A 20969-nucleotide genomic window follows, 5' to 3' on the forward strand; every position below is an offset into this window, starting at 1 on the left:
TGAGGGGCCAAATTGGTGCATTGTTTGTGGAAGCTACTGATCTGAGTACGCCTTGGTCAAGAAAACTCTCTATTATCTTTGAGATTTCTCCCTCTGCTTCCTGGGGAAATCCGTACTGCTTCTGGGGTCTGAACCTGTAATATGCACAAAGCCAGCCAGTTTGCCACAGTCGTGCTTGTGCTGTGCAAATGCTGCTTTGTGTTCCTGCAGGACTGCCCTAACCTGTTTGTCTGGACTAATGGCTCGTGGGTCGAACCAGAAGTCTCCTACTGAGCTAATCCTGTTTTCATACTCTCCTACTGTGAGCGTGGCGGGGGCTCGTGCTGCCTTTGCCATTTTCCAAACACACTTGTTTGTCGGATCAAAAGAAAGGTTGTGGGAGCTCATAAAATCGATCCCTAGGATATGTTCAGCTGTCTGGGGCAGATCAACCAAAACTACGGAGTGCTTAGTTGTAATGTGACCTATTTTTATCGCTACTGGGGCTGTGATGTGTCCCTGTAACAAATGACCTGTAAAACCGCTGAGTGTGATGGTGTCTCTTGTGGGCCACGTAACACCGTGGAGGAATTGAGTGTGGTGCGGGACCCTCCAGTGTCCCAAAGAAATTCTACGGGATGTCCCCGGACTTTGCCTGCTACTACCAGTCTACCGGACCTGTCCTAAAGGGTGTCGCAGACCCAAGTTGGGGAGCCCGAACACCGTCAGTCGGTGCCGTTCATGTCTGCATTCGCTGAATGGGTGCTAACGCTATGGATCGGCTTTGCCCTATTCCTATTTAGGGAGCCTGTCTGTTGGTTTCTCTGCTGCTTTTGTGGCGCGTTGCACTCTCGTGCAAAGTGTTCTAACTGTCCACAATTGTAACATTCTTGGGAACTGGGCTGGGGTGGGCTGTTCCTGCCCTCATTTACCCATGCGGGGTTCTGGTGCGCTCTAACTGGATTCATGTCTGCCTGTTCTTCCTCAGGTTTTATAAATGCGGTTTTGCCTTGGACTGATTGCTCCCAAGCGCGGGGCAACCTTTTCAAAACCCATTTTTCTTTGTGGGCCTCGTCTGAGGGGTCATAATTTGCGCAAGCTCACTGTCCTGCGTCTGTCGCGTGAGAGACCAGGATTCGAGTCCATTTGGCCATATTATCTGCGGACAAATGGGCGCGGGCTAACTCTCTAAAAACTGCTGTGAAGTGTATCCACAAGCGTCCAGCAAACGCTGTGGGGTGCTCTGTTTTCTTTTGCCTACACTTGTTTAGGCCTTCTACCGGGCCGCCTCTGTTATACGGGCTGTTTAGCACAGGGCTAAATCGCTGGCTTTGAAAGCAGACCAAGCAGGCCAGCAGCACGGTTCGATTCCCGTAACAGCCTCCCCGAATAGGCACCGGAATGTGGCGACTAGGGGCTTTTCACAGTAACTTCATTTGAAGCCTACTCGTGACAATAAGCGATTTTCATTTCATTTCATTATAGTCGATCACATCTAGGATCGCTGTGTGCATTTCTTTGAGGGTGCCTCCTCCTACATTCTGTGGGTTGGGTAGGGCTGCCACGGCTGAAGGGTCGAGGCTTAAAAGCGTGAGCTTCACTTGCTCCTTCTCGTCCAGGCCGTACATGGTGGCCTGCTGTTTAACTCTAGCGAAAAACTGGTGGGGGTCTGATGTGGGAAGGAATGGTGTAATTTTTCCAGACGCACCCCATAATTGGGTTATGGTTAACGGGGTTGTATAAAGGAAATCTGCGTCTCCTTCTGCTGCGGCCCTGCGGTGTGTGGTTACAGGGTTCATGGGGGTATGTTCTGCCTGTTCAGTCGGGAGTTGGGGTGCTCTCCTTTTCTGCAGTTTTTCCTGCGTACATAGAACATTACAGCGCAGTACGGGCCCTTCGGCCCATGCACGTATCTCTGGGCAGTTTCATTCAATTCCTGCCAATCGGGGCCGTTTTCCTGATCTAACTGGGGTCCAAATTTACTTTGAAACCCATTCTGAACGGAAAGCAGAGATTGCAATTCTGCAATTTGCTTCTGGCACTTTGCGTGGTCTACAGAGCTCTGACTTTTTTTCCATCGTGGAAGTGTGGAGTGCTCGTAGGGCTGCTTTTAAATCAATGCACTGTTTCTGCAATTTCTCAACTTGTTGCTCGGTTTCTTGTCTTACCAAGACCGTACATTGTGTGTCCTGGTAGGCCTTATCATACTGGGTTTGGAAACTACTCAAATGCGCGAGACAAGACTTGTGTGCCCTCTTGGCATCATCCACCTCTCTCTCCCTCGCTGCTAACTGCTCTCTTAAATCCTTATTCTCCTTCTCAACTTCGCTCACATCTACCTCACTATTTCTGTCTCTCTCCTCAATCACTCTACGGAGCATCCTAACGACCTCCTCTGTGCCTCGCAATTGTGCCAAGCAAGACACGATTGCCATTGGCTTGCGCGCTTTCCCTAAGCTCTTCTTGTGGATCTCTGACAGGTTCTCCCACCAAGTATGTCCTATACTCCCGGGACCTGTTTCGTCATTGGCGCAGAATTCACTCCAAAGGGGACATCCTTTCCCTTTGAGATATTTTCTGATCTCATCTTCCCATACGGGACACTGTCCTACTCTACTGGTCGCTGCGACCTCGAATTCCTGGTGGTTCATAAGGCGTTCCATTGCCTTCACTGCCATCTTCTCTATCTAGATTCTCTACTGAATTTGGAACAGGGGGTGATAAAGTGGTGATGTAAACACGGGTACGGCTTACGCTATTTTCCGGCCTACAAAACTCCAGACAGTTTTACGCAACAAAATCTCGCAGGTTTACCTTATATCCCTGTTAGTGCGCATGCATTAACACACTTCAGAATCTCAGAGGCTTGATCAGTATTGTTCTTACGCTTGTGGTTTTCCGTTTCTAATTGGATTCTCAATTCAAATTTGGGTTCTCTCGGAGTGGTTAGGCCACTTCTAAATCGAGTCCCGTCAGAGTCGCCAGTAAATGTTGCTCGTTATGTTCTCTCTTTAATTGGCTCTGTTTATAGTGGTTAATATGGTCGCTTTCCTTAATTCTAATTACGTTTGCTCAAGAGTCGCCAGGTATCTTTCGATACCGCCACAAGGTTCAAAACCGAATACTGATCAAAGACTCGATACACCAGTTAGTAAGTTCAAAATCAATGCTCATTTATTTACATACACAAATATACTCATGCACAAAACTCTACCAACTAAACTACTACTAAAGCCTATACTTAACTTTGGGCGCCCACTCAGTCAGAGGAACAATGGCCGTTGTCCGGTTCTGAGGCTGCTGGGGTTGAGCTGGTACGAATAATAGCTAAGATAGTCTGTCTCGTAGCGTGCGTTGACTTTGGACTTACTTGTTCCGGTGCAGCTGCTAGGCAGGTCTCTCCTCGCTGAGAGCCAAGGCCAAGAGAGCAATTCTCTCTTGGGGGGGGATCCTTCTTATACCCAAAAGGGGCTTTGTGCGCTTTTGGGCGGGCCTTGAACTTGGTTCCAATTAATTGGGCCGTTTCTTGATCGTTCCTATTGATTTCCTCCAATAAAGGGCTGGGTGCCCTGATTGCTGGGCGGGTCCTAGGTGGCCGGTGGCCTGCTTTGTTCTAGTCTCCTCTGGCGCCGGGGTGTCTGCCTTAGTATCAGTTACTTAAATGTTACCCTTTTGTCCCCGGAGATGGCTCATTAGTATGGTAATGGCTTTGCAGTATCTGTCTTGTCTGGGAGCTACAGCTCCAATCAACAGACAAACCTTGCACCTGCTTGCTTTCTGAGTACTGTCCATTTTCCCTGCATTCTTTGCAAAGTGTCCATTTTGTAATCGAGACGTGGCCATCCCAGATGGCTATACAGTGGTCCGTCTGGTTTCATTCCTTTTTCGTGTTTTTGTAGCGGTTGAATACAACTGAGTGGCTCGCTTGGCCATTTCAGGGGGCATTTAAGAGTCAGCCACATTTCTGTGGGTCTGGAGTCACATGTAGGCCAGGCTAGGCCAGGTAAGGTTGGCAGATTTTATTCCCTAAAGGACATTAATGAACCAGATGGGTTTTTACAACAATCGACAATGATTTCATGGTCATCGTTATATTTTTAATCCAGATTTTTATTGAGTTTAAATTCCACCACCTGTCAATACCTTGGGCCTCTGGATTACTAATCTAGAGACAATGCCACTACGCCATCCCCTCCCCTTATTGATTGATTTCCCATTTTAGTAGGCAATGAGACTTTGTTCCCTAGTAGGGACACAAATACACTTCAGTGATGCAATTCTCTTACAAAACAACATCTCAAAGTACACTCCAAATCCCAGATTACTTGTGAGCAACAACAAAGGAGAACAGTTAGTAATTCATCAAAAATTTACTTAACACTACAGCTCCTAGTTACTGGGACACTTCTTAAAGAAACCATTCTACTACTGATACCATTCCAAGGGTATCCTATGGCAACCATCTAGTTACACCATTGACTATATAATCATTAATTTTCCATGGATACAGAGTAGAATCCATGCACATTCAGAGGCAGGTTGACTCATTGGTACTTGAATAGCAGCTAAATTTCACAGTCAGAAAGCAGAATGTCCCGTAGCGATTTCGTACAGAACATGGTCGAATTTAGAATGTTGAGGAGCATTTTGTATTATCACCAAATACAGACAGGAAATGTAAAATGCACCATTCTTCATTAATCCCACTCGTTAACTGGAATTAATTAAATGAAACACTAATTTAAAATCATCAGTCGGGTTCGCAATGTAGCTCACTTATGTTTGCTAGAAGTTACATTTATTCACAGACAGGGACTTGTTCTCTGCAGGCGAAAGGGACATCAGGCACCTTTTTTGAATTAAACAAAAGGGTGAAATCAATAGTTCCCTGGTGCATTCTCTATGGCAATGCCTTGACCAATCAGGGCTGACTTGCCCACCAATCAGCACTCTTTTGTCATGCTGTGTAAATTGTTGCTCGCTTTGAAATTTGGCATTCTTGTATCTGTCCCGATGAATGAAAGACAAAGAGCATCAATAGCTGATCGCTTTTTTCAGCAATGCTGAAGTACTAAGTGACTACTAGCTTGAAAGAGAGAAAAATCCAGATGCCTTGCAGAAAATTAAATTGCACATGCTAAAACTGTGGTAAGTTGCAATCAGTGTCAGAATTATGCAATGACAATGATAACAAATGACTTAATATTAAGGTAAACTACCTTATTGTTATGATGGTATTTCTTAGCTACAAGATTTGATTCTTCAACTCATACTTACAGAAAGTGTGTGCACAATAATCTGTTCTGGAGAGGATGGCGAGGTAAGGGTGACGGTTGGACTAGTTGTCAGTGTTATAGGAAGGCCTTGACTTGAGCTGGTCTGAATCAGGTACGTTCCTGGCGTTCCTGTGGGCTGTAATCGGAAAGACTGGAAGGAAAAAAAGCAACAAAGTGAATTTCAACAGGGTGAGAATTCAACACTGTAATTTTGGATGAATAAATTTAAATGCATTTTTAAAAAACAATATAGTTCGCAATTACATCGAAATCAAGACGAGGAAAAGGGCTGTTTGGCTCAGCCAGTGGGTGTTCACAAAACCTGAACTTTTCCCATTTCCATTACTGCTTTTTAGAATCTGTATTGCTCCTTTGCATTAATGTCCACCACGCAGTTGACCTTCCAGGTTCTATCACTGCTCCATTAAAATCACTTCACAGTGCTCCTGCATGAAGTTCACGCCCCAGTTAACAATTCCTGACACCCAGTAGGCATTTGGCAAATTATTGGTGGTAATCCATGTTTGATCACGTTGTTTCACATCTTTTTTTAGTATCTGAAACACTAGCTATTTATGGCTACTGATGTGTCCTATTATTGGACCATCAATTTCTTCTCAGTTCTTAATTTTTGCTCCTCCTCCAGCTCCTTCTAGCTGGAAGACAGTCCCATGAGCAAAGGAAAACTCTTGGCAATACGCGAGTTTAAAACCATGAGGATGAGCAGACTACTTCAGCACACAAGGTGTCTTGGGGGTGAAATTGGTCTCCACCAGTGCGGAATAGGCTTGTTGTGAATCAGTAGCTGATTTTTTTCATTGCATCCGATCTACTTTCCTCTGAACAGAACAACAGTTCAAACTCTTTTTGGGGTCTTATTTCCTGGTCCTTGTATCTGGCTGTCCCAAATGCCAAATCTTCAGTTTCTTGGGTCCCTATTTCTCCCCCAGATTACATGCTATCTATTTCGATCACATCCCATTCATTTTCCCAGGTCTTGAAAATGTCCTAAGAGCATTGAGCCCTCACTAACTCACGGAGGAAGATTCAAGCTGAAACAGTAACAGTATCTGTACATCAGCATTTAAATTTTAAGTAGGGGACTGTTTGTGGTCAAGTTGCTAAAGTAGTTAAAAAATAAAGGATACATGGCTTTGTAAATTAGTGTTCTTGAATACCAATAAGGAAGGGATGCGATGTCTTTACAAATCACTGGTCAGGCCTCAGCTGTTACACGGTGTACAATTCTGAAAACCACACTTTAGAAAGAACGTCAAGATCTCAGATAGGGTGCAGAGGTTTCCCAGGATGGTACCCGGGAAGAGGATGTTCAGTTGTTATCCTTAGACCATATAAGGTTAAGAGAAAATCTAATATAGGCATTCGAAATGATGATTTTGGTAGAGGAAGTAGGGAGAAAATGTGGCAAATGGAATAACCATCGGTTCCAGATAAAAATAACTGACAAAAATACCAGCGGGGCAATGAGGAGAAATGGTTTCACAAGAGGACAGGGAAGACCTTCACACTCGGGAGTTTGGTGGAAGCAGATTCCATCAGAATTCCCAATAGACAATTGGACACGTACCTGAAGAGGACTCATTTTCAAGCTAATTGGGAAAAGGCTGGGATATGGGATCAAACTGGACAATTCTTTCAAGGAGTTGAGGAGTGGAGTTTGTGTTAACTGAAACATGAGCTGGTTGGGGCAGATAGAAGGCAGGTCTCTGATAGGCACTGAAGACTGTCAGGAACAAGAACCTTCCTCCAAATTATTGGATTACCGGTCCAGAAAATCTAAAGCCTAATTGCTTCCTTAGTAAATGCATATTCATTATATGCAAGTGATGGGTATAAACAGCCATTGGGTGGAATTTTATTTAGGTGATGGGGGTTTTGCTCACCGCTGGGGGCCAGCAAGGGCTTTGTGTCACTCCTTTGGAGAAGACTGCAATAGTAAGTGCCAATCAAGCATGTAAGAGACCAATCAAGGCCCAGGGGATGAACCCTCCCACCATTAATTGCCCACGTAAGGGATCAATTGGCATTAGGATGAGATGACCATCCACGACCCTTCTTTCCATAGACATAATAGGAGTAGAAGTGGGAAGGCGATGGGGAGTCCCCACCCTGCAGCCTCTACCCAATTAAATCCTTACCCTGCCTTGGGGAAAGGCATGAAATTCTGCTTAGAGGCTGAAAAAATGTTTGTTGTTTTCGGAGGATTTTGTTTGTAATGTGTAACTCTATAAATAAATGTTTAATAAGATTGGCTCTAACCTTCACCAACTGATTTTCTGGAATATCCAGCATACACTTCCAGTAAGGATGGCTGGATAAGTTAGACACAAGGGCCCAGGCTGATTCTCTCTGCCCTAACCTTGGATGCCATTTCAGATTAGATCAGATATCTTGGGCAGGGCAACTTTTAATCCAGCCACTTCATTTGCCATTACATTTGTGAGACGTAACTATTTAATTTTTTTGTTGGAAGTCTCCCATGAAACCATCTCTCTTTCACTAGTTTGGTTCTGATGAACGATCCTAGGAGAGTATAGAGTTCATTGTGAGTGACACTATAGGTGTAGTTCCTGCTGGTTAGCTTTACTTACAGGTAAGAATTCGAATCTCTGTAGCGTCCCCGCGTTCAACGTTATTGTTTCACAATCTGTAGTGCTACCACAGGAATCGCCTGATGCTGCACAAAAATTATTAATACTTAATTGAGTATTTAATTAATACTTAATTATAGCAGACATATTGCAATCTCAAACATAAATGACAATGTTTGGAAAAATACAAACAGGCTTCTCTAGGTTACAGGGTTGTATTATTTATTATCACTAAATAGATCTGGGTGCCCTGGTACATGAAGCACAAAAAGTCACCATGCAGGTAAGCAAGCAATTAGGAAGGCAAATGGTATGTTGTCATTTATTGCAAGGGGGGTGGAATATAAAAGTAGTTCTGCAGATTTACAGGCCTTAGTGAGAGCACATCTGGTATATTGTCTACAGTTTTGTTCTCCTTATTTCAAACAAAGATATAATTCCATGAGAAGCAGTTTAGGGAAGGCTCATTTAACTCTTACCTAGAATGAGGGACTGGTCTTATGAAGGTTAGGCCTTTACTCTTGGGAGTTTAGAAGAATAAGAGGTAAACTTATTGAAACATATCAGATCCTGAAGGGATTGATAGTGTGGATACTGGAAGGATGTTCCCACTTTGGGGATGACTGGAACTAGGACATGCAATTTAAGAATAAGAGGTTGCCGTTTTAAGACGGCGATGAGGAGAAATGTTTTCTGTCAAAGGGTCATTGGTATTTGGAATTCTCTTTCCTAAAAAGCAGAGCCGGCTGGGTCACTGAACTTACTCAAGACAGAGTTAGACAGATTTTTGATCGACAAGAGTTAAGGGTTATGGGGGGCAGGCAGGAAAGTGAGGTTGAGACCACAACGAGGTGAGCCATAATCTTACTGAATGTTAGAGCTGACTGAATGGCCTCTTCCTGCTCATCAATCCCTATGTTCCTAAAGCATAAAACTGCCTCTAATTTTGTTTTAATCGTAACGAGACCAGAGACAGCTTGTGTGGGAAATATGTGACCACCCAATTGCTGCTTGGAAATGAAAAGTATGTTGCACCTCAGCGCTCATAGTTCTCAAAGTTCATGAAGATGTAAAGATAAAGAGTGACACAGATTAGTACTGTGTGGCACCAAAGAATGATGCTCCAACTGGCGGTAATTGCCCAACACCCTGATTGCAGAATTGTTGGAGAGGACAGGGAGTTGGACTGTTTCTCTTACAACGCCTTGGTAGCTGGTTTTAGAATTGCCCTTACAGAGAACCGAGAAGCAGGTGAGCTGCTCACCCACAGAAAGATATTGTGTATGGGAGGGAAGTAAATAAAACAAAGAGGTAGTCTTTGAAAAGTAAACATATTTGCTAAAAGCCAGTATATTCGAGTGAACACTTGTAATTCAAATTATAGACTTTGTAATCCAGAAATCCATCATCTCATAAGATTATCCTCATGATTTTCCAGGATTTACTGGATTCGGGAACAGTCCCACTAAATTGGAAGTTGGCAAATGTTTCTCCACTTTTCAAGAAAGGAGGGAGAAAACAGGGAATTATTCACCAATTCTTCATCAGTTGTTGGGAAATTGCTGGAATCTACATGGAATAGCATAGCATGATTAGACCAAGTCAACATGGTTTTACTAAAGGAAAATACTATTTAACAAATTTATTGGAGTTTTTTGAGGATGTAACTAGTAGAGCAGATAAAAGGGAACTAGTGGAAGTTGTCACAACACTCTCAGCAATGAGCGGTCAATTCCAGCCCTACTTGGCCCAGAGAAATTAGGGGCTGGATTCTCCATTCTGGAGACTAAGTGCTCTTGCCAGCGGAGTCTCGGGACAGGTCTCCAATGGCACTACGTGCGGTGTCCAGGTGCGATTTACTCTACTTTTCCATGCACATTTATGCATGGTGTGAACCATTTTGAGCGGGCAGCCCAAGTCCGAGGTCCACACGGTCCCCCCACCCCCAACGACGCAAATCCTGCCACCCCGCTGCCTGACAAATAGCGTAATCCTCTCCCTTCCACCGCATGCTTTGACTTTCTCTTTTTCACAGCAGAAAGCACTTATCTGCTTTTGTTGTGATGAGGAACTGTCAATCATAGCAAGAGTATTTATAAACAGTGATTAGCTTCAAAGCAGGGAAATAGAGATACATTCAAGCGTGAAGGGAAAGATAGATCAATAATCCACGAAGCAGCTGTCTTTGGAGAAATAAAACTGACAATCACTGGCTAATACTATGTGAAATTGAATGGAAGGTTTGCATTTCAAAGGCTGTCAAGGCATTTGAAGCCCATTCAAGTGTACTTCGCTTTTGGGAAAGCTTCTGAAACTTGCTGAGGCAGCAGATTTAAGGAAGGGGTAAGCGAAAATGCAGTGAGTTTTCACTCCACTGCCTGGACTGCTCTTCAGCCTTCATGCAGAGGTGACTTATGGGGGCCTCTGTTGTGTGTGTGCGTGTGTGTGGGGAGGGGCTTGGCTGACACAGTTTGCAGTCACCAGGTTTGTAATGAAATGAAATGAAAATGACATGAAATGGAAAAAAATTAAATGAACTTTAAAACACAAGCTATCTTTTAAACTTTAAAACACAAGTTATCTTGTATTATATGCAGTAATATGAATAATCTGCGGGAAGGTGGCACAGTGGCTCGCACTGTGCCTCACAGAATCAGGAACCAGGGTTCGATTCCGGCCTTGGGCCACTGCCTGTGTGGAATCTGCACGTGACTAGTGGAATGTCAAAAGGATCAGTGCTGGGGCCTCAGCTATTTACAATCTATATTATGACTTTTTAAAGACAGAGATCTAGGAGGAAAGGTAACCAAAAGAGAAAATGCTGGAAAATCTCAGCAGGTCTGGCAGCATCTGTAGGGAGATAAAAGAGCGAATGTTTCGAGTCCAGATGACCCTTTGTCAAAGCTGTTGGTGAAAAGGTAAGCTGTGGGGAGGACACAAAGAGACTACAGAGGTATAAACAGGTTAGATGAGTGAGCAACAAGAGAGAAGATGGATTATAATGTAGGGAAGTGTGAAGTGATTCACTCTGGCCGAAAATAGATGAGCTGAATATTTTTTAAAGAGGTGAGAAACTTATAAAATGTTCGATTTTTAAAGAGACATCGGTTTGTTTGTACAAGAAATGGAAAAAGTTAACATACAGGCAAATGGCATGTTGGCCTTTATTGCATGGGGATTGGAATTTCATAGAATCTACAGAGCAGAAGGAGGCCGTTCGGTCCCTTGAGTCTGCACCAGCCCATGGAAAGTGCACCCTACCGAAGCCCACACCTCCACCCTATCCCCACAATCCAGTAACCCCACCTAACCTTTTTTTGGACACTAATGAGCAATTTAGCATGGCCAATCCACCTAACTTCCACATCTTTGGACTTTGGGAGGAAACTGGAGCACCCGGAGGAAACCCTCGAAGACACGGGGAGAAGGGACAGACTCCGCACACAGTGACCCAGCCGGGAATCGAATCTGGGACCCTGGAGCTGTGAAACAACAATGCTAACCACTATGCTACCATGCCACCAATCATGCCAGAGTTGTACATGGTTTTGGTGAGACCAGATTTGTAATACTGTGCACAGTTTTAGTCTTCACGTTTAAGAAAGGATACACTGGCATTGGGCACGGTAGAGCGAAGGTTCACTAAATTGGTCCCTAGGATGAGGGGATTGTCCAGGCTTAGCAAATCGGATCTATTTTCTCTGGAGTTTAGAATCATGAGAGGCAATCTCATTGAAATGTTTAAGATTCTGAAGAGGCTCGCCAGGTAGACACCGAGAGATTGCTTCTGCTGTTCGGGGAATCTAAAACAAGGGGCACATTCTCAGGACTGAGAGGAGCAGAAATTACCTCACCCAAAGGGTTGCGAATCTTTGTAATCCACAACCCAAAGGATTGTGGCTGCTCCATCGTCGAATACATTGAAGGCTGTGAGTTGAATTCCAAGATCAGCCTCGATTGTACTGAATGGCGGGGAAGACTCGACAGGTCATGTGACCTACTTCTCCTGTTTCTTGTGTTCATTTGACTGTCCAGGTATAGCATCAAATATGAATATGAACTTATGACAAAAAAGGGCATAAAGAAACAGCTGGCCTTGAAAAGATGAGTTTCACGTTTTGGATCCGAACTGATTTTAAACTCAGCCTTTCTGACGCTGATGGATTTTCTGACCATTTCCAGTATTTTATTTCTGAATTTTAGGCTTCAACCTCTGCCTAATTTTACAGTCTTCATTATGCGTTTAGAATGTATACTTGTTATGACACATTTGGGAAATAATTTTGCTATCGACCGACAGGAATACAAATAGGCGGGATTTTCCAGACCCACTAAAAGACTATGGACATTTGGCCGCCTCCAAATTTCCTGTTACTGCACGTGGGCAGAACTGGAAAACCCTGGCCAAGGTTATAAAGCATAAACTGAAGAAGCAAGCACATTGAACTGCTGTACTTTAAAGACATACCAACGTGAGTGATTTGCACAGGAATCTGCAGAGCGGCCACCGGACTGTTGGAGCTGTTTTCTTCCACTTGGGCTAACCGGACCCGCAGGTGCTGAACAGAGGATGAATTTGAATTGCGTGAACTCGATCCGGTTGGACACTCGGGTAATTGGTGCACTGGGACATGTGGCTGCTTTAAGCTCTCTACCAACTGTCTCAAACTCTCTACCAATTCTGCCATTGAAGTACAGAGAAAAAATAATGTGCCAATAGAACTGGAGCACTGACAATGAATATCTTCATTATACAAGTGAAAATGCAGATTATATATAGGATACTTAGTCAGAAGTTAAAAGTCATTTAGCAAAAACATGCTCATCTATTTATTATACCGGTAAATGGTCAATTCATTTGGGAGAAATTTAATAAGAATTGAAGACGAAATGTGGATACATTTTGTATTCCCTGCAAGAAATATACCATATAACATATACATGACTTGATCATCATCACTGATTGAAAACTATAAAACCTTCCAAAATAAAGGATTTAAATAAGAAATCCTGAATGAGCTAATTGTATGAAATCTGTGTTTAATCAAATAGCACTATTGTGAGCTAGAAATCAGAAAGATTTGGCCACAAAAATAACTTTTAGCCTCTGCAACTGTCACAGAACTTCTTTCGTTGTTATTTGCAGCTAACATCGTGAAACAATTTGCTTTTACAAAACATGCAATAGGTTGTCAGGCTGATCAGTGGTTTATTCGCTACAGAAAATGTCAGGGCAAAAGATATGTCAACAGTGTATCTGAGGGTATTATTATACCTGCAAACGTCAAATCTTTATGGTTTGTAACCTGCCGTTTGATGGTCCACCATTTACTTCTCAGCCACTGGGGAGAGCGGACACTGCTCCAACCTTCCGCCATGATGTCCCAGTTAATCTCACTTTCATCCTCTGCGTTGAGTTCTGCGATCCTACAATTAATTTGAATATCATACTATTACATACAACTGTTCAAAATGTTAGCAAATCTCAGCAGTATTCAAAGGTTCCACTGAATCATACAATTATTAGTCTTAGTTCCTATAATTGAATGACTTTGAAAACTTATCTTCCATCTTTCACCAGTTTTAATCTGTAGCATCCTGCACTGTATAACATGCTCAGCTCATAGCTAATTTCAAGCGCCACTGATGAATCAAAACACACAAGTGTTGTTTGATGGGCACGGTGACCCCGTGGTTAGAACTACTGCCTCACAGTGCCAGGGCCCCGGGTTCGATTCCGACCTCGGTGACTGTGTGGTTTGCACATTCTCCCCGTGTCTGCGTGGGTTTCCTCCGGGCCCTCCCGTTTCCTCCCACAGTCCAAAGATGTGCAGGTTAGGTGGATTGGCCATGCAAAATTGCCCCTTATGGTGGGGTTTCAGGAATTGGGATTGGCCTAAGTAGGGTGGTCTTTTGGAGGGTCAGTGCAGACTCGATGGGCCAAATGGTCTCCTTCTGCACTGCAGAGATTCTATGATATCATGATTCTAATTTGATGGTAGTCAGTCACACTCCTGGGCAGGCAGCACCTTTAATGACAAAGGCAATTGCTTGGACAATATTGAATCTTTTAAATATTGATAATTAATTAGCTGATTCCTTGTAATTTCCTTGGTAATTATTTCAGAATCATTTTGATTAAACAACTTTGTTCTATTTCACCTGTGATACGCATCAATGCAATAATCCATAGCAAGATCAAGATTATAAATCTCACTAAATTTTCTATCGCAGGAATGAAACTTCACTTCAGAACAGAGGAAATTAAAATACGTCCTCAATATCTGGTTTCAACGTGTTTATTTGAAACAATGAACCTAAGTTTATACACTAAAAGTCTCGGTTTGATAAAATAATGCCATAGCAGTTATTAAAGGTATGACATAGAAACATGTAACTCGGATCATCTGTGTCTATGCTCGTTCATTAAAGGGTAATCCAAAGTTAATTCCACTCTCTCTCCTTGTATCTTTCTCTGCTCCAAATATTCTTCCATTTTTTCCTTAAGTGTAATTGTCTGCAGGAATGCATTCATCCACAACGAGCTTGAACTTAAAGAAATTAACTGATTCCCTGGCAAAAAAAATGTACTGTCTATGGGGTTTTTAATTTGCTGCTTAGAAGCAGGTTGTTTGCTTTCCCCTTGCAACTGGCACTGTTGGCAGCTGAATTAATATACCTTAAAATTAGGTTTATTTCATCATCTTTGCTCCATTCAGTCCCTCCGCTCTGCTTCCAGTTGAGGTAATTGAGCCATTTGGAACGGCATTGCTTCTCTGAACGGGTGCCCACCCGCTCAGCCACTGCAGCCCAAGAGACACCCTGGGTGACAATGTCACCTGGATCCGTGGCAGTTAATTCATGGACCACCTCTGCGAGTCGCTTTTCTTCTTCTACTGTCCATTTACCTGGGGAAGGAGAAGTGACAAAATGTTTGTGCAATTTGAGCAACCAGGGCTCACTGAACATTAGCCGTTGAAGCCTCTTCACACTGTATAGAGGTGAAAAAAGAAAGTGGGGAATATTTCACAGTCCGTTGGAAATTATAGAACTGGGCTTACTTTAAAATTACCCTAATTTTCTCAGAATAATATTCTGGCAAAACAATTACTAAGACTAAATGTGCTGACCAAGGAATTTGGTGTTCCAATGTATGGAGCTAAAATGTGGCTTGAGGTAATTCTTCAATATTACAATACTAAGGCGGGGGTGTGGGGGGGGGGGGGGGGGGGGGGGGTGTGGGGGGTGTGGGGGGGGGGGTGAATTTGCACGACCCCACCTTGTGAGGGGGCCTGACATTGGCCAGCGGCAGGATCCTCTGGTCCTGCCACTGTCAACGGGATTTCCCATTAAATCAACCCCACACCGCCGGGAAAGCCACAGAGGGGTTTGCCATCAACAGTATCAGAATATCCCGCTGCTGAGAACAGCCGGAAAATTCCCCCACAATCTCTGGCAAATCACAAACAGGCCAGAGCATGGTTAAGCACTTACTAAAGGATTGGATTGGATTGGATTGGATTTGTTTATTGTCACGTGTACCGAGGTACAGTGAAAAGTATTTTTCTGCAAGCAGCTCAACAGATCATTCAGTACATGGAAGAAAAGGGAATTAAACAAAATTCAAGAAAATACATGAGAATACATAATAGGGCAACACAAGATATACAATGTAACTACATAAGCATTGGCATCGGATGAAGCATACAGGGTGTAGTGTTAATGAGGTCAGTCAATAAGAGGATCATTTAGGACTCTGGTGACAGTGGGGAAGAAGCTGTTTTTGAGTCTGTTCGTGCGTGTTCTCAGACTTCTGTATCTCCTGCCCGATGGAAGAAGTTGGAAGAGTGAGTAAGCCGGGTGGGAGGGATCCTTGATTATGCTGCCCGCTTTCCCCAGGCAGCGGGAGGTGTAGATGGAGTCCATGGATGGGAGGCAGGTTTGTGTGATGGACTGGGCGGTATTCACGACTCTCTGAAGTTCCTTGCGGTCCTGGGCCGAGCAGTTGCCATACCAGGCTGTGATGCAGCCCGATAGGATGCTTTCTATAGTGCATCTGTAAAAGTTGGTAAGGATTAATGTGGACATGCCGAATTTCCTTAGTTTCCTGAGGAAGTATAGGTGCTGTTGTGCTTTCTTGGTGATAGCGTCGACGTGAGTGGGCCAGGACAGATTTTTGGTGATGTGCACCCCTAGGAATTTGAAACTGCTAACCATCTCCACCTCGGCCCCGTTGATGCTGACAGGGGTGTGTACAGTACTTTGCTTCCTGAAGTCGATGACCAGCTCTTTAGTTTTGCTGGCGTTGAGGGAGAGATTGTTGTCGTTACACCACTCCACTAGGTTCTCTATCTCCCTCCTATATTCGGACTCGTCGTTATTCGAGATCCGGCCCACTATGGTCGTATCGTCAGCAAACTTGTAGATGGAGTTTGTTTGGAAACAAATGAGTAATTAAAATTGACATCACTCAAAGTACGCCCACACACCCCTTTCAAATTAGTCTGGCAACAAAATTAACATTGAGAGTGCAGTTAGAGTGCATTCTTGCCATTCCTCTTAACCAAGAACTAATGCTCGGGGAGCCAAATACAGAGAAATTTGAAATGAAAGAAAGCAGCTCCATAAAATTAAACCTAGAGAATAAGCTATGTCTATTTCACTTAACTGTAAAGGTGGTTTTGTGGTGATTTGATTACATTACGGTTTAGTCCAAATTTTAAATTAAATATTCCTATATTTAAATTAAGCAATGTAATAGAGGCTTTTTCCCAGGATAGAGGGGTCAATTACTAGGGGGCATAGGTTTAAGGTGCGTGGAGCAATGTTTAGAGGAGATGTACGAGGCATGCTTTTTTTACACAGAGAGTAGTGGGTGCCTGGAACTCGTTGCCGAGGAGGTGATGGAAGCAGGGACGATGGTGACTTTTAAGGGGCATCTTGACAAATACATGAAAAGGATGGGAAGAGAGGGATACGGACCCCGGAATTGTAGAAGATTTTAGTTTAGACGGGCAGCATTGTCGGCGCAGGCTTGGAGGGCCGAAGGGCCTGTTCCTGTGCTGTACTTTTCTTTGCTCTTTGCTAAATACCACATCAAAGTAGGAATTTGGAGCTGAAATTGCCAAATTATTTGTTCATCTAAATTCAAAGCATTGCATTAAGAATGGAATGTAAAAGCTTTAAGGTACATTTAAAAAAATAAAAGATTGACAATGATTGAGAATGGTAATGGCCAGCGTTGTCAGATATACTAATAACTGGGAGAAATCTGTTAAGAATAAAAGCGTAGAAAATGCTGTTAGCTTTCAGCTTTCTGGGCAATTTCTCGGCCTCCATTCATTCTAGCCAATCTGTTGCTTGTCTGCTGTTCCTGATCATTTTCATTCTTTTAAAAACTCTAAAGAATTCTGATTCTAAACGTACCATTTAATTAAATCATCATGAAACCACAATTATGCATGACTTGTAAAAAATTATCTTAGCAAAATCCGTTAAGGGTTTCCTGCTCATTTTAAAGACGATGTGGGAAGAACCTTTGCGTCCAGCGTTAATATGATTAATTGCAAAGCTCCAATTCGGATGAAACATTCAAGAATGAAGTGCCCCATAGTGTCAGCCTAATGCACGTCTCATGCAGAGCAATCACCCTGGGTGACAGGCAATGCAGGAAAGACTGTAGCGAAAATACCGTTGGCTGGGATTTTCAGCTCCGTCAAATCCAGGATCTTCCCGTCCTGCTGGAGAGTCGATGGACTTTTGGCTGGCCCTCCACATTCCCTGCAGCAAGTCCCGCCACAGCAGGGCAGGAAAATCCCGGTTCAACGTATTCACTTAAAAGCAAGCCACTGAAAACTTTCTTTCCACGTTGTCAGTTTTCGTACATTTCCTCCAGAAATGTTTTCTCAGAGGAAATGGTGAACTGTGGCTCCATTTTGTCTAAGTCATTGGAATAACCAGCTCCATTTGAAGAGTTGAAGAAACCAAGCAGTTGGCTACCAGGCTTTTTCTCATGAATGCTCTCTTAACATAGGACAATGATTTGGACACAAATGACAAAGCAACTTTACTGTTGTAAAATACAAGAGGATTTAGAGAGCGTATTTTAAAATAATATAAGATGTGTATCGCTGCTGGTTTTACCAGTGTTGCAAGTATCTTTCATAAGTCTGCATCGATCTTTTACCGAGGATGCACTCCTTCCCAGAGCGGCGCCTATCGTTGCCCAGTCATTACCATGCTTAGATCGTAACCTAAATATTAAGCAAAAGAGTTAAATATATCTTTGCTTCACAGGTAACATCAAGCAATATATAAATTCACTATTAACATTTCAACAACAACTTTTGAGTCATATCTGTACAGGTTTCTTCTGGGTGTTCTGGTTTCCTACCACAGTCCAAGTTATGTGCAGGTTGGGTGGGGTTGTCGGGATTGCGGGGGGGGGGGGGGGCTAGGATGGGGGGGCGGCTGCACTGAGGTATGGTACTCTTTCAGAGGGTCATAGAATCACTACAGTGCAGAAGGGGGCCATTCGGCCTATTGAGTCTGCACTGACCCTCTGAAAGAAAGAGGCCCACTCCCCCTCCCTATCCCCGTAACTCCACCTAACCTGTACATCCCTGGACACTAAGGGGAAATTTAGCATGGCCAATCCACCTAACCTGCACATCTTTGGACTGTGGGAGGAGACCGAAGCACCCGGAGGAAACCCACGCAGACATGGGTAGAACGTACAAACTCCACATAGTCATCCAAGGCCAGAATTGAACCCGGGTCCTTTGTGCTGTGGGGCTGCAGTGATAACCACTGCCATTGTGCCGCCCACCGAACGCCAGAATTGTTTCACTTTCAACATTGATACGGTCAGCCCTTTCTTTTTGCCCAGAACACATACAATTTATTTGTAAAGTCACAGGATCAGAAGTTCTCAGCTCAAACTGAAATATTCACTTTCTACAACTTAGCTGTTCAGTTCACATTTAGCCTGTGTAACTGCCGGTAAATCAGGCCCATATGGTCTCCGGAAAAGTGGCAGCCACAGTTCAGCTGGGAACCTCCTGACTCAGAGGCGAGAGTGTTATGTGCTTGAGACCCATGCCAAGGATTTGAGCAAATGGTCCACGTTGACAGGAGGAAGTGCTGCACTGTCAGAGGTAACATCAGTCGGCCAAGATGTTAAACCGAGGCTGCATCTGCCACCTCGGGTGGATGTAAAAAGGTCCCATGTCCCCGTTTTGAAGAGCAAGGCAATTCTCTCCATTTCCTGGTCAATATTTATCCCAAAACAAACATCTGATAACTGATTATCTAATCATTATGATGTTATCGTTTGTGAATCTTTCCTATATTCAAATTGGCTGTTATGTTTGCTACATAACGGCAGTGACTACACATCACAAGTACTTCATTGGCTGTGAAACACTCTGGAACACCCTGAGGTTGTGAACGATACGGTATAACCACAAGGTTTTCTCGATAACCTAATTAACCAATAACAAGGAAAGGTACATTTTAATTACCGTGCGACGGAGGCGACGTTTTCTTCAACATGTAAATACAATTTTTCCGAGCTTAATTTTGAAACTTAGGCAGTTTGTTCAAACAATTTTCAGCAATGTCCAGCTCAACCATTTGAAAAACATTGGTTTGAATGCTGAACTTCCACTTGTCCCCTCAGACACAATGACAAACAGAGGCAAGTTACTTAGCAGACTGGCAGCATGTAGCCAGGGAGAAAGATTAGCATAATCCCACTGTACCATGCTGTCTGACAAAATAATAACAGCAGCAGAGGCCAGGAAGTTATTTTGTGAAGGGAGGTTTTAGTCCGAAGTGGGGGTTGGGGGAATTGGGAATAGAGGGGATAAAATGGGGATGAAAATTTTAAATGAGGTGCATTTTTATGAGTAACATAGCAGAACGCAACACTTACTCTTTAAGTTTCTCAATTTCTTGTGGCGTATACCTGACAACAAAAATAGTTCAGAATGGTTAATACAGCCAAATAATGTTATTTTAACTTGTAAAAATTACATCAAAATATAAAATACAAAATTGTTCGTACTTTCCAACATGGTTTCGATTGTCATACATCCGAAGCACACGTCTATAAACTGCGAACAATGGCCGGTTAAGGCCCCTCGCTATAGTCCGGTAGAAATCTTTTCTTTCGTCTTTTGACATTTCAAATATGACTTCTGTGGCATCACTTAGTCCATGTATCTATGGAAAGACCAGGAAATCAGGGGCAAACAATAACTTTGGGACACTAACATCTTGTATTGTTCAGAAGCTCCGATCGCCATAATGATTTGGATCGTAAATACTTTGGCATTCTTCCTTTGCATAACAAATAGCATTTATATAGTCCCGTTAACATATGGAGAGCATTTAGAGTGAACAGGGAAGTAAAGATATATGGAAAGAATTTGTAAATGTAGGCTGAGATGGCTGAGTACTGCTGCAATAGTAGGGCAGGTGATGCAAAGGAAGGGTGTGGGTGGAGAGGGGAGTAGGTGGGGAAAAGGGTGCAGGCATCAACTTTTGAATGAGGTGAAGTTTACAGAGGTTGGAGCAACAAAGATTTAGTTTTGTCACATGTACCGAGGTACAGTGAAAAGTATTGTTCATGCGTACCGACCAAGCAGATTGTTCCATGCATACAAAACATAGGACATATAGAACAGTACAGCACAGAACAGGCCCTTCGGCCCTCGATCTTGTGCCGAGCAATGATCACCCTACTCAAACCCACGTATCCACCCTATACCCGTAACCCAACAACCCCCCCCCCCCCCTTAACCTTACTTTTAAGGACACTACGGGCAATTTAGCCTGGCCAATCCACCTAACCCGCACATCTTTGGACTGTGGGAGGAAACCGGAGCACCCGGAGGAAACCCACGCACACACGGGGAGGACGTGCAGACTCCACACAGACAGTGACCCAGCCGGGAATCGAACCTGGGACCCTGGAGCTGTGAAGCATTTATGCTAACCACCATGCTACCGTGCTGCCGTGTATATGATAAATACACAATGTAAATACGTAGACATCAGCCAGGGGAACATTCAAACAGTCGAGAAGGAGATGACAAAA

At 43.5% G+C, this 20969-nt stretch overlaps 1 protein-coding gene across 2 annotated transcripts in view; it reads right to left on the reverse strand.

Moving 5' to 3' along the window:
* dmtf1 (cyclin D binding myb-like transcription factor 1) overlaps positions 1 to 20969 on the reverse strand; it is a 72160-nt gene that overhangs the window by 17785 nt on the left and 33406 nt on the right. For both annotated transcript variants that reach the window (XR_005462357.1, XM_038811969.1), the window contains exons 7-14: positions 19935 to 20092; positions 19803 to 19835; positions 18011 to 18120; positions 14547 to 14775; positions 13143 to 13294; positions 12336 to 12548; positions 7868 to 7953; positions 5257 to 5406 (exon numbers count right to left, since the gene is read on the reverse strand). Coding sequence is in view for 1 of the 2 variants with exons in the window: in XM_038811969.1 (XP_038667897.1) it covers positions 5257 to 5406; positions 7868 to 7953; positions 12336 to 12548; positions 13143 to 13294; positions 14547 to 14775; positions 18011 to 18120; positions 19803 to 19835; positions 19935 to 20092 (1131 nt within the window). In the remaining variant the exon portion in view is untranslated. The remainder of the gene's footprint in view (positions 1 to 5256; positions 5407 to 7867; positions 7954 to 12335; positions 12549 to 13142; positions 13295 to 14546; positions 14776 to 18010; positions 18121 to 19802; positions 19836 to 19934; positions 20093 to 20969) is intronic.

Source organism: Scyliorhinus canicula, chromosome 11, assembly GCF_902713615.1.
Source record: "Scyliorhinus canicula chromosome 11, sScyCan1.1, whole genome shotgun sequence".
Classification (NCBI taxonomy): domain Eukaryota; kingdom Metazoa; phylum Chordata; class Chondrichthyes; order Carcharhiniformes; family Scyliorhinidae; genus Scyliorhinus; species Scyliorhinus canicula.